We start from the raw sequence: 13,297 nt of genomic DNA, 5'->3' as shown, positions 1-13,297 counted from the left end.
TGTTCAATGAAAGGATATTACAATCAAACATTTACCATCTTTATAATGGCTATGATTTCTCCACAGCCCAAATGGACATTGCAGAGACTGCTGCTGCATCTCTTTGGACACATCTGTATCCGCTACCATAGCTGCTTGATCATACATGGATGTCTGTATCAAGGAATGAAGAGGGTTTAGTTGCAGGAGCAGCCCCCTGCCAGAATCACCTGCTAAGCAGCCCCACAGGTATCACCATTCCCAGCACGCCCTCAGCGCCACACAATGTGGTTGGGCAGCAGTGGCCAGGTGTGCCAGGCACTGGCACAGCCCTGGGCACAGCCCAAGCAGAGGTGGCTCAAATGCACGTTAAGCACCCGCTCTCCGGCCAGCAGCCTGTCTCACGGCTCTGGGGCTCCCCCTCCCCTGTACCAGCCTAGCCCAGGCAGAGTGCAGCTGTTGCTCTTCGGTGTCGGCCTGCAGGGGGGGTGGCTCTGCTCCATCTCCAGGACCACGACTGATGCCTGGTAATGGTGACGAGTCGCCGGCAGCCATGGCCAGATCCGGATGGAGCTGATCCCAGGGGACCCCCAGGCACAGTGGGAACTCATAGTCATCGGCTACGACAGGAACACCTCGAGCCCGGCATACCCCTTTAGGCAGCATATGCCCTGAGACAGCACTCCCCACAGCTCACTTGGACTGAGTCATCCACCATCACCACAACATTACAAATCAGCCAGAAATAACAACCTGGCTGGGGTAGAACTCAGCTTTTATTCTCCAGCACATTTCTCCAGAGACAACAGAAAAAGAAACAGCTCAGGTTTTGGGACAGCACATCCAGCAAAACAAGAGGGGGAAAATTATTTTATAAAAGTAAAATCAGAGGAGTAAGAGAAGTTTGGAACATAAAGAACTAAACACTGTCAGTACTTGCATAGCACTAGCAGTAATCGGGAAATACAGTAGATGGCTATAAAACTCTCAAAAGCAAAACTGCTCCAACAGCTCTAGTAGCAAAGGATGAGCCTTCTGAAAAAAAAATAAACACACGGAAGACGTTTTTGGTACTCTTCCTTTTTATATCCACAATGTAATGTCATCTGTTACAACATAATCCCTGCCATTGCCCTTGAAGATCAAGGCCTGTGTCCTCAGGAAGGCTGCAGTAACTAGTCAGAGAGTCCTGTAACTGGATGCAAGTTTCAGTAACAGTCCATGGTTCTAGCCAGACTTGAAAAGAAGAATAGCAACTTGGCCGAGGTAGAAGTAGATGAAGTGCTTGGTCTCATGAGTCACGTAGCTGCCAAAGTTCCTTCCCACAATGCAGTGCCAAGTGGGATTGTATTTCTTGTCAAACTCCTGCAAAACAGATCACTACAAATTAATAGGTATCTTCTAATAGGTATTCACTTTCTGAGCAAGGCAGTCAGAGGAAGAACAGATGCTCTTAAGTACTAGAATTATCTTATTTACATCTTATTGTTCACCTGCTGCTTAGTCAGACACACAAAAACCCCAGTGCTTCCCAACTAAGCAGTAGCAGGTTTAAAACATTACTTTTGTTGAAAGCAGTCTTTAATCCCCATAATTCATAACATGACTGAATATACAATCCTCAAGTAAAAGATTCACCATTAGTTTTGTACCCACAGAGCCGTAATTTAGACTTCATTGTTTATCAGCAGCACAGCTGCTAAACAGAAAATTCTCTGCCACACGCTCTGTAACACCAGTATGATCAACACATCTTAGTAGTTGTGTTTTACATATTTTCAAACAAATCCTCTATAAATTCTCAGTAGTTGCTGCAAAGAATATCTGAAAAGTATTAAACTTTCTTTTTAACTTTCTTAGGTACTTTCTGCATCTGGAGAAAAAAGCCTTTCTGTATTGTGGTCATAGCAAACAAGTATTTCTTTAGCAGAGGCAATCATTCTGCATAGCTGAATTACTTCTCATGGTAGAGAAGCTTCTCCACCCCAAGTATCCTGTATTTTAAAGTTATCTCCACCCCAGGTGTCCTGGAGCAGAGCCTCAGGCTTTGAGTGGTACAGCGGTAGAACAGCTCGAGCTGGGTATCTTCAGAAGGACCTCAACGAAGAAATTGCCACGCAATTACACCCTCCCAATCTCAGCTCCCCACCATTCACAGTTCAGACCAATAAGAACATTAGGGTCTGGGGACTTCTTGTTCTTTATTGGGTCTTTTCATTGTCTCTGGACAGTCTTTATTATCTCTTACTGTGGCTTCTGCTGACAGTTATAGCTTCCTTATTTTTCAGCCTGAACTAGGTCTTGAGGCCCTTTTTCACAGTGCTAGGTAAAAGTTAATGTATCTATGTGAAAATTCTCAGCTTGTGGCCTAAAGCTTTATCACTTTAGCTCCTCATGCCAAGCAGTTAAATCTAGACAGTTTCAGTCCAAGTGGCCTTAACATTTCAACAGCTCTTCCACTCAGATCAGTATAACTTCTACTAACGCACTTTGATTTCTCCGTTCTCCCAATCTGACAAAGCAGGAAATATAATCTGAACTAGATCTTTCTGATGTATTGTTAATCCTACATAAAGGACGACACAGATGTTGCAAACAACAGATAATCAGTGCCACCAGAATTTTTTTTCTTTTGTGCTTGTATCACTACATAAGAAGAGGTGTGATTACAGAGAATTGCAGAAAACTGCTTTTCCCTGCTATTTTTGATCCAGCTGGCAAGAACTGTAAAGAGATCCTTAAGATTAAGTTAAATACAATTGAAACCAAGGAGAACAGGGTTCCTGTCAGACAAAAGCCACAGGAGAGCTCAACAGAGTCCCTGTGTTTTGTAACAGCTCATCAGTCACAGGGAAAGTCAGCTGCCACTCTGTCCTCACGTGGACAATGGGACAGTGGCAAAAAAGGGCTTAAACTGAACGTACTGCAAGAAAAAAGCAGGACCTAGAAAGGTCCACATAAAGGGTGGGGAAAGGAACACATGGACACCAGCCTAAAGAGAAAGTCCAACTTGATTATCTAGTGCCTCTAGAACTTGTTTTTCTAGAGCTACCTGACTAGCAGCGTTCTCCCCAATTGATTTTTCATGCGCATAGAGATATCATGAGTACATTACAAGCCAACATCTACCTTCTTTATGTGAGCAGCGATGTCCTTCTCAATGTTGTATTTCTCCAAGGCCTGAGTAGCACATTCCACAGCATCTTGCTGCATTTCCTCTGACATGTCCGCATTTTTGATCACTGCCTTTCGATCACTCATGATTGCCTGCTTGGAGAAAAGAAGAAGGAAATTCAAAGTTGCAGGAGCGCCTGCCAGAACCACCTGCCAAGCAGCCCCAAAGCTCATTCCCAGCGCGCTCTCGGGCGCCGCGCGGTGCCACCGCCGTGGCCGGGGAGCGTCGGCCGAGTGTGCTGGGCACGGGCACAGCCCGAGCAGCTGCGGCTCAAACGCCGGCTCATGTTAAGCACTCGCTCTCCGGCCGGCAGCGACACAAGCACCGCCGCAATCTCCGCCCTCCCCAGTCCCGCTCCGGCCGGGAGCTCCGCGAGAGAGCGCGGGCGCTCCATCGCCCGGCCCCGACGGCCCTTCCCTCCTCTGAGGGAGGCGAAGAAAGCCCGGCACGCGCGGCCAAGGGCTCGGAGCCCCGCGTGGCTGCAGGGTCCCGCCGGCAGCTGCCGGGGATGCGGAAAAATCGGAGGCGGCGGCCGGGGAAGAGCCCAGGCACGGGGCTACCCAGTCCCAGACGTCCCAGTACCCGAAACGGACCCAGCCCCTCTCGGCAGCTGTCCCTGCCCAACGTTCAAGGCCATCAACACCTTACCCTCACCGTCGAGCGGGCGCCGCGGTATCGGCGCGGTGCGGATGCAGAGCCGCTGAGGGTGCGCGACGTGCGGAATGATCCACACACTCGGCTCCGGCGCCGCGGCTGTTTAACCGACCCGCGCGGGCCGCCGGCGCCCCCGAGCGCCCCCAGCCCCGCCCCCTCAGCCCCGGCGGCCAGCCATTGGTCATGGCCACCATCACCCCGAGATCTTATTGGCCCCGGTTCGGCGCTCTTGCAGGGTTTTGCCGCAGCAATTTCTTTCAGCCCGGCATGCCTTGCGGCCGTTACCACAGCGACCGGCGGCCGCGGTGATGCGCGGCGGGGCACGGCCTTGGCGCAACCCCGGAGCCCCGCCGGGCCAGCGCAGGGCAGGCCAGGACTGGTGGCCCTCAGGCCGTGCTCAGCCCTTCCCTGTCGCTTTCTTTCTTGCTTCACGGCAGAGCTGCTTGAACGCGGGAAGGAGGGAGGGGAAGGAATAACCCCAAGCACCGGTACAGGTTGGGGGCTGACTGGCTGGAAAGCAGCACTGTGCAGATGGAACTTGGGGTCCTGGTGGACAACAAGCTGTCCCTGAGCCAGCTCTGGGGCACAGAGCCAGCAGTCTGCCTTGGGGGCCAAGAAAACCAATGGAATCCTGGGGAGCATTAGGAAGAGCATTGCCAGCAGGTCAGGGAGATGATCCTGCCCCTCTCCTCAGCCCTTGTCAGGTGTATCTGGAGTGCTGTGTCCAATTCTGGGCTCCTCAGCACAAGAGAGACATGGAGCACCTGGAGCAGGTCCAGTGGAGGGCGACAAGGATGATTGAGGGACCAGAGCATCTCTCTTATGAGGGAAGCCTGAGGAAGCTGGGCCTGTTCAGCTTTGAGAAGAGATGGCTGACAGGGGACCTTATTAATGTATATAAATACCTAAAGGGTAGGTGTGAGAGGGTGGACCAGGTTCTTCTCGGTGGTGCTGAGAAATAGGACAAGAGGCAGACAACGAGCAGAAACTGATGCACAGGAAGTTCCACCTGAGCACGAGGAAGAACTTCACTTTGCAGTTGACTGTGCACTGAAACAGGTTGCCCAAAGAAGTTGTGGAATCTCCCTCAGTGGAGATATTCCAGAACCGTCTGGACACAATCCTGTGCCATGTGCTCTGGGATGACCCTGCTGGAGCAGGGAGGTTGGACCATATGACCCACAGTGGTCCCTTCCAGCCTCTCCCATTCTGTGACTCTGTGCATGCAACTGGTCACTGGTGTCTGTGCAGTGTCTGTGACTACAGTGTGAGAGGGACTCTCCCAGTCACTGCTCTGGTAGGCAAAGATCATCTGTCACTACAGCTGAGGCTGAGAAAAATACCCAACAAAATCAAATATGATGCTTTGGAGGGCATCCTGCTGCAAGGAACATAGAATTAAAATATATTATATGAGAAAAATAGGGGAAAATCATGGTGTGGTCTGATGACGGTGCTAAAAGTCTCAATATGGCAGGAAGATCCTGGTGAGGGACCCCAGCTCATGCCCTGGGAATGCAGTCCCTGGGCTGATCTTAACAGCATGATGTCATCTCCCCTGAGAATAGGTTAAGTAGCTTCTTTGTATCTACAAGTTGGCAGAACTCCTGAATGATTCAAAAAAAAGTGATAAGCAGGGCGGGGGGGGGGGGGGGGGGGGAAGGGTAGAAAAAGTTTCTAATGTGTCCTAATGCTCTTGACAGGAATCAAGGCACCTTTCACTCCTTGCAATTCATCAGAAGCCACAAACTCTCCCTCCTGCTCCCCACGAGGCTTCACTTTAAGTGAAGGAAAGTCCAAAATTAGAAATCTAAAGAACAACTAAATAAAGTTAAAGAAAATAAAGAAAAGTTAAAGAAAACGATTTACAAAATTAGTCAAGTACATGGTGAGGATTGTGTTCGGTTTGGGTTTTGGGGGTTTTTTTCCCTGTCACGTTAGTCCTCGCAGCACAGGTTCCGTCGTGCCGTAAGCAGCGGTGGGACCGAGGGGGGTTCGGTGACCGTGTCCGGCAGAACTGGCGTCCCGTGGGGCTGCGGAGAACGCGCCGCTCCCCGGTACGTCCCCGGTAGGAGCAGACACTCGCCGGAGCGCGGCTCCCGCTCTGCGCTGGCCCGCGCCGCCCCCGCCCCGCTGGTGCCCCGAAGATGGCGGCGGTGCGGCTGTGGCGGTGCCGCTGCTGGGCGCTGCTCTCCCGGCCCGCCGGGAGATTGCGGGCGCGCCGCGGTTTGGCCGCGGGGCCGGAGATGCACTTCGGCTTCCAGACCGTGACGGAGGAGGAGAGGAGGGAGAAAAGTGAGGGCGGCGGCGGGGGCGGGAGAGGGGAGGCTGGGCCTAGAGCCGAGCTGGGCTCCCGGGCAGCCGGTGATCGTTCTCCAGGGTGCTAGGGACGTGTTTGGGGCTGAGCCCTTGTTTGAGGCATTACCGGGAGTCAATATCACTGTTACTCTCTTCAGCTCGGGAAGGCTGTGTTTCTCCAGAGACCTTTGTCAGGCAACAGGTTCGGTAGGATTCAGTCATATTATTTTGTAATGAGTTTTCGTGTGGTATTTTTCAGCTCCACGTAGCGACAGACTTCTGCAAGGCAATGAAGGATACATTTTACTTCGACATGAGCATTTTTAAGTAAATTGCATCTCATTCCCATGTCCTTTCTTTGCAGTTTATCAGGTCTTTGAAAGTGTGGCCAAGAAATATGATGTCATGAATGATTCAATGACTTTAGGAATTCATCGGGTATGGAAAGATATCCTCATGCATAAAATGAACCCTTCCCCAGGAACACTTCTCCTAGATGTTGCTGGGGGAACAGGTAAATAATTTTGGTGAGTTCCACATGACAATGCCACACTGTTTTTCAGCTGTTTGAGTCTGCTCAGAATTATGTTGCCTGTTGGGGGTTTCTCCCCCGCCCCTTAGCTCCCTGTCTTTAAAACTAGTGAAGCATCTACTTGACTCTACTTGACTTTCCCAGAGAAGGGTTGAGAGCTATTATTTTAGTGTTTTTTAATATCTTGCTTTAAGGGTCTGAGAGTGTTATAGTACTGCAATGATATGTTGTGGAACACTGTGTGAATTTGTAGAAAGTCATGGGCTCTGATTTTAATAAGTTCCCTTATATACATGTGCACACACTCTTTCTGTGTCTATGCAGTGTGTCTGAGGGGGTGTTTTTATAAATATATATGACTGAAAAGAAATATTAACTCAGTTGGATGTTCAAAGCCTTATGTTTCAACTTCCTGGAGTCAGAAAACATTCCAAAATGTGTTTCTTTCCTTTTAAACAATTGCAGGTGATATTGCCTTTCGATTCATTAACTATGTTCGCTCTGTACGAGAACGCCAGCTCCAGAGGAAGCTCAAGCACCGTCAGAATTTGTCATGGCAGGAAATTTTTGAGAGTTACCAGAAAGACAAATTTAACTCACTAGGAGATTCCCAAGTGGTGGTCTGTGACATCAACAGAGAAATGTTAAAAGTTGGGAAGCAGAAAGCACAGCATCTTGGCTACTCTGAAGGTAAGTAATGCATTGTACCGTGGCAGTAACATTCCTGATAGCAAGAAATTTTAAGTGGCAGAGTTTTTTTTCGCTGTTTCCCTGTGTACATTCACCAAGAGTGGGAACTGTGCGTGGGGAGAAGGAACATGAGTTACATAGTCAGTGATTGTGCATTTTGTCTACATGAGTGGTGGGCTTATCAGTAACCTGGACATCCATGTCCCACAGATAGACATGGTCTTGATCCTTTGGAGACTGGGAAGCAACACAGCTGCAACTGCATCACATACTGATAGTCCTTATGGAGGGAGTGTGGCTTTTCATGTTCCTCAGACTTTGGAAGCTTTCTAGCAAAATGTATTAAGTGTTTTGGTCAGTGTTGCATGGCAAAACATTAGTAGTTGTCTATAGTTACACTTTGAGCAGAGATTTTCTTTTTACAACTTTGCCACAAACAAATGGCAGCCAACAATGCTTTCCACTATAATGCAAGTTTTGGGTAAAATCTTTCTGGCACATACATACTATGTGTTTATGTGGAACAGTGTTTTGGCTGATCTGCAGAATTAACTACTCTGTCTTGAAAGATTTGTGAGTATAGGTCAAGGTGTCTTTGCTCCAACAAAAGTGCAAAATGGAAACATTTGGTTTAAATATCACTTTAAAACTAATGAATTCCTTCTAGAATGGGTAAGTTCTAGCCTTTCTGGAGCAGTCTGAGTTCAATTCTGGGACTTGTCTTTCACTACAGGCTTGTCCTGGGTACTTGGGAATGCCGAAGAGTTGCCCTTTGATAATGATAAGTTTGATGTTTACACAATTGCCTTTGGAATCCGAAATGTAACTCGTATTGATTTGGTAAGTTACTAGAATGTATCCTGACATATGGTCCTTATGATTTTTTACTCTACAAAGGAAGCAAAGTAGGAACTCCTTTGGATAAAGGAAGGTCCTAGTCTACTCCTGAAACATTTAAAATAAGTGGCATGTAGTATGCAACTTCTTTGAATAGAGAATGCAATCAACTGCCCCACCTTTGCCATAAAGACGTAGATTTATACCAGTTGCACCCAATCCTTACAGCTTGGCAAGCCACACAGTCTCTTCCTAAGGCAAAGGGCTGGATGCTACAGTCATTCCCCACCTTCTCCTGACCTATGGCATGGCTGGATATACACATGCACAGTGCAGTAGTGTGTATATCTCAAATGTTCCTGAAGCACCTGATCTATATCCCACTGACAGTGGGTCCAATGCTTCCTGTCCCCTTCTGTTTCCCTGCCTGAGCCAACAGAACTGCCAGAGCAGAGTGGGAAGGAGGCTGCTGCCCCCACTGCTGGTGAACTAACCTGTTCAGCCCACTTCTGCTCAGTGTCTTTACACTGGCTGGTGGCAGAGCTCACTATAAAGAACAAGTATGGTTTTAATTAAGATAAGTCTTACCCTATAAACCATCTCTGTCCTTTGAGAAGGACTGGCTGTGGGGGTGACACCTGACTGGATATGCTGGTTGTCTATTTTGGAGGAGTGTGTTACAACCTTGGCAGAGCTCCTGTGGAAGGTGTAGCATTTGGATCCAAACCACCTTGAACCATATGCATTTGAACTTAATGTGGATGGCTTCTCCTGGTGCTTTGTCTGCACCCTTCCAAAGCAAAGGCTCTTTGCCTTCGTGCATACAGCAGTCTGGTAGCAGAGCTCCTGTGTAGTGTTTATATTTTATCCTGTAGGAACAGGACAGTTGAAGTCAAGCAGATGTACAGCCTTCAGAGGTTCTGGAATACAACTCTGCTCTGCTCTTGTATGAAAGAATATACAGTTTTAAACAGAATTTTGTCCAGATTCTTGTTAGGTATTCTATTTCAATGCAGGATGGAATTTTCAAAGTAGCCAAAGATTTTCTTCTTCCTTCTCCTTCTTCCTGTTCTTGCACATTGCTCATCCGAAACCCAGTATCGTTCCTTCTTTGAACCTTTGGGTGTGCCTCACAGTAAAATCCTTTCTTTTGATTAAAAAAAACCTATCATGCCCTTTTTTCATTTTCAGTTTCTTGTAGGTGAGTCACCTTCTCCCTTTTCTGTTTGGTATGTAATTAGAAGAGCTCTGCCAACAAACTTTCATCAGATGGGAGTAGGGAAAGAAAAGAAAAATTGCAAACCTGACATCACAGTTTTGACACAAAGCCTTGTAAAAGTCTATTTATGTAGCAGCAAGAGTATTTGTGCTTTGGGTTTGTGTCATGTTTGGTTTTTTGGTTTGTTTTTTTTTTTTTACTTGTCTTGAGATCCTTCTCTACATTAAATATTGTAGATTGCCGGTCAGGATACTCTTAATTCCCCTCAGTTCATCAGAGCTGCATGATAATATCACATGGCATGATAATAGGCAGGTGCTGTTCTATAGAAACAAACTTATCTCATCTGCTTTGTCTCAGGCACTTCAAGAGGCCTATCGTGTGCTGAAACCAGGAGGAAGATTTCTCTGCCTTGAATTCAGTCATGTCAGCAACCCTCTTCTTTCCAGGTAGGAACATGGTGACACTTTGTGCTGTGTCACAAGGCTCTCTTATTTGTACTCAGAATAAGACATGGAGACACTTTGAGGCTACATCTTGGTGCACTTTTAAAATCAGCTACAGACTGCATAGCATAGTGGCAGAGAGACCAGCTCATGTTGGAGAGGGTTTAAAATTTGTTTCTATTGATCTGTATTTGTTGTCTCTCTCTGCAGGCTCTATGATCTCTACAGTTTCCAGGTTATCCCTGTCCTGGGTGAGGTTATTGCTGGTGACTGGAAGTCTTACCAGTATCTTGTGGAGAGCATCCGACAGTTCCCCCCTCAGGTAAGGTAGTATTTCCCCGAATTCATTAACACACAAAACACAATTCCAGCATAATCTTGTGGCCAGCTGGTTTACAGGCCTTCAGGTTGTTAATAATTATGGCACTTATTTTTCAGGAGGAGCTGAAGGCAATGATAGAAGATGTAGGCTTTTTCAAAGTGGATTATGAGAATTTAAACTTTGGCATTGTTGCCATTCACTCAGGTTTCAAACTGTGAGTCTGTGTAGCAAAACACCAAAAGTATAATTTTCATGAAGGTTATGAAAGCTGTAGAATTTTAATGGCATCAAGAGGAGTTCCAAGAACTTGTGCAGCAGATACTTGCTCACCAGCCAAACTCAGAAGAACACAAGTTACCTATCCCCACCAAGAAACCTGTGGAGTGACTCCAGTGGTGTTTCTTACACTTGCATTTCCCTTCAAGTGCAATGTAAAAGACATGGCCAAAACTGAGCAATGCTAACAAGTGAAGCAAGTTGGCAGTGGGTGTGGATACAGAAATAGACAGATTAGTCTTCAAATACGATGCCTTTCTTTTTACTAAGCTTTAAGGAGGATATTATACTTGCGAAAAGTAACTTGGATTTATGAAGTAACTATGGACTTCTATGAAGCTGTTATTATCTTTGTCATGTGGAGTTTAGGGATTTTTTCCCATGACTCCTCTACTTCTTTCAAAGGCAAATGGAAAATCTTATGAAATAAAAGGGCTCTGCATCAACTTTTTTCCACTTAAATCAGTCTTGTAAGAAGGTTTGCTAAGAAAGGATGGATTTGGGAATAGAAGTGGGGATGTTCATCCTTCATTCACAAGGTAATAAAGAGAGTAATGCAAGAGGGCAAAGGGATAAACTTGTTCCAACAGTTTTATTAGCAAAGAAGCCGTCTTTTGAAAGAAAATAAATACAAGGAAGACATTTTTGCTTTTTTCTATAGCCACAATGAAAATACCAGCTGCTACAGCAAAATCCCTGACTATTAACGATACAACAAAAGACCTGAAGATCAGGAAGGCTGAAGGTGGGAGTCAGTGTGCAGTCCTGTACCCAGGTGCAAGTTTCAGTAACAGTCCATGGTTCTAGCCAGACTTGAAAAGAAGAATAGCAACTTGGCCGAGGTAGAAGTAGATGAAATGCTTGGTCTCATGAGTCACGTAGCTGCCAAAGTTCCTTCCCACGATGCAGTGCCAAGTGGGATTGTATTTCTTGTCAAATTCCTACAGAAGAGAGAATTAGAAACTCAGCATTTTCATGGTAATTATACTAATATTGTCTAACAGTTGGGGGGGTTTTTTGGCAATGATTTGTCACTTGTTAACAAGTATCACTTTGGTAAGAAGGCAATTAAGGAGCAGCATATGTTCTTAAGTACAAGGATCATCTGTCACTTTATAACTCATTTGCTGCTTAGTCATATTAAAAAAAAAAAGTGCTTCCAAGAAGAGCAGGAATAAGCTTAAAACATATGGTTGGGGAAGTAACTTTTCCCCTAAAGTCATGCCATGATCTCAAACCATAACTTCTAAGAACTTCACTGCTTGTTCAGAATCTCCAACAAAACTGGTATTTTGACTTCATTAGCTGTTTTTTGCAATAAGGATGTTGAAAGGACACTTAATGGCAAATTCTCTGCCACAACCTTGACACCTGGTCATCAGATGATGCTGTGACACGCTGTTGTCAGGAGCCTGCTACAACTTATAAATAAACTCCTGTTTACAGGTCTACAGTGAGCAAACCCATGCAGTCAGTAGATTTATACTCCAGTACCTAAGAGCTGTCATCTGAAGATATTTTTGTGAGGACATGGGAGTTTCTGTTCTGCTCAACCAAACCCTTCAGTTACTTGCAGCTCAGTCAGGCTCTCAGTAGGAGTGAAGAGAGAAAATGTGACGAACTGTAAGCTATGAACCATCTGTTCAGCGTTAGCATGAACAGCTTGTCTTACATGTGGTGGGAAAGGGAAAAAACCAAACGCACTTATTACATGGTTGGCAAACCACCGCTCTTTAAATAGGCTGCACAGAGCCTATGTCTTGTTACCAGCTCATCAGTCACAGGGAAAGTCAGCTGCCACTCTGTCCTCACGTGGACAATGGGACAGTGGCAGAGAAGGTGTAAGGCACTACAAGAGAAAAGCAGAAGGACCTAGAAAGGTCCACATAAAGGGTGGGGAAAGGAACAGAAAGAGAGAAAGTCTAAGTTGATTATCTAGTGCCTCTAGAACTCGTTTCTCTGGAGCTACTTGCCTAGCAGCGTTCTCCCCAATTGATTTTTCATGCGCATAGAGATATCATGAGTACATTACAAGCCAACATCTACCTTCTTTATGTGAGCAGCGATGTCCTTCTCAATGTTGTATTTCTCCAAGGCCTGAGTAGCACATTCTACGGAGTCTTGCTGCATTTCCTCTGACATGTCCGCATTTTTGATCACTGCCTTTCGATCACTCATGATTGCCTGCTTGGAGAAAAGAAGAAGGAAATTCAAAGTTGCAGGAGCGCCTGCCAGAACCACCTGCCAAGCAGCCCCAAAGCTCATTCCCAGCGCGCTCTCGGGCGCCGCGCGGTGCCACCGCCGTGGCCGGGGAGCGTCGGCCGAGTGTGCTGGGCACGGGCACAGCCCGAGCAGCGGCGGCTCAAACGCCGGCTCATGTTAAGCACTCGCTCTCTGGCCGGCAGCGACACAAGCACCGCCGCAATCTCCGCCCTCCCCAGTCCCGCTCCGGCCGGGAGCTCCGCGAGAGAGCGCGGGCGCTCCATCGCCCGGCCCCGACGGCCCTTCCCTCCTCTGAGGGAGGCGAAGAAAGCCCGGCACGCGCGGCCAAGGGCTCGGAGCCCCGCGTGGCTGCAGGGTCCCGCCGGCAGCTGCCGGGGATGCGGAAAAATCGGAGGCGGCGGCCGGGGAAGAGCCCAGGCACGGGGGAGCCGCCAGGACACGCGGGGTCCCCGGGTTCCGGAATGGTTGAGTCTCTCTCGGAGCCGTGCGCGCCCCGTCCCTCACCGTTCGGGCGCTGCGGGACCGGCGCGGTGCGGAGCGAACGGCGCTGCGCTCTGGTCCGTGCGCGCCTCGCAGCGCCTCAACCCCGCCCCCTGCGCGCCGGCCTCCAGCCATTGGCTATCGTCACCGCCCCCCGAGCGCCCAT

General features: G+C 47.7%; 2 protein-coding genes and 1 pseudogene across 4 annotated transcripts; 1 reads left to right on the top strand and 2 right to left on the bottom strand.

Moving 5' to 3' along the window:
* Positions 1–737: 737 nt before the first annotated feature.
* Positions 738–3,938, bottom strand: LOC125335519 (dynein light chain 1, cytoplasmic). 2 transcript variants are annotated; one of them, XM_048323195.1, is made up of 3 exons: positions 3,803–3,938; positions 3,109–3,249; positions 738–1,344 (listed from the first exon to the last, which is right to left on the bottom strand). In XM_048323195.1, the coding sequence occupies exons 2-3, from the start codon at positions 3,238–3,240 to the stop codon at positions 1,207–1,209; spliced, it is 270 nt and encodes an 89-aa protein (XP_048179152.1). In that variant the 5' UTR covers positions 3,241–3,249; positions 3,803–3,938; the 3' UTR covers positions 738–1,206. The 2 variants fall into 2 exon arrangements, with proteins under 2 accessions (XP_048179152.1, XP_048179151.1); XM_048323194.1 differs by having other exon boundaries at positions 3,109–3,246; positions 3,803–3,936.
* Positions 3,939–5,846: 1,908 nt separating this feature from the next.
* Positions 5,847–10,871, top strand: COQ5 (coenzyme Q5, methyltransferase). 2 transcript variants are annotated; one of them, XM_048323132.1, is made up of 7 exons: positions 5,847–5,865; positions 6,471–6,620; positions 7,104–7,328; positions 8,062–8,168; positions 9,745–9,833; positions 10,041–10,152; positions 10,269–10,871. In XM_048323132.1, exons 2-7 carry the CDS (start codon positions 6,512–6,514, stop codon positions 10,368–10,370), a joined length of 744 nt encoding a protein of 247 aa, XP_048179089.1. In that variant the 5' UTR covers positions 5,847–5,865; positions 6,471–6,511; the 3' UTR covers positions 10,371–10,871. The 2 variants fall into 2 exon arrangements, with proteins under 2 accessions (XP_048179089.1, XP_048179088.1); XM_048323131.1 differs by lacking the exon at positions 5,847–5,865 and adding an exon at positions 5,928–6,103.
* A 130-nt stretch (positions 10,872–11,001) lies between these two features.
* LOC125335473 lies at positions 11,002–13,297 on the bottom strand (annotated as a pseudogene).

Source organism: Corvus hawaiiensis, chromosome 18, assembly GCF_020740725.1.
Source record: "Corvus hawaiiensis isolate bCorHaw1 chromosome 18, bCorHaw1.pri.cur, whole genome shotgun sequence".
Lineage (NCBI taxonomy): Eukaryota > Metazoa > Chordata > Aves > Passeriformes > Corvidae > Corvus > Corvus hawaiiensis.
Note: the sequence above shows the minus strand (reverse complement) of the source record. Positions and strands in the feature narration are given on the sequence as shown.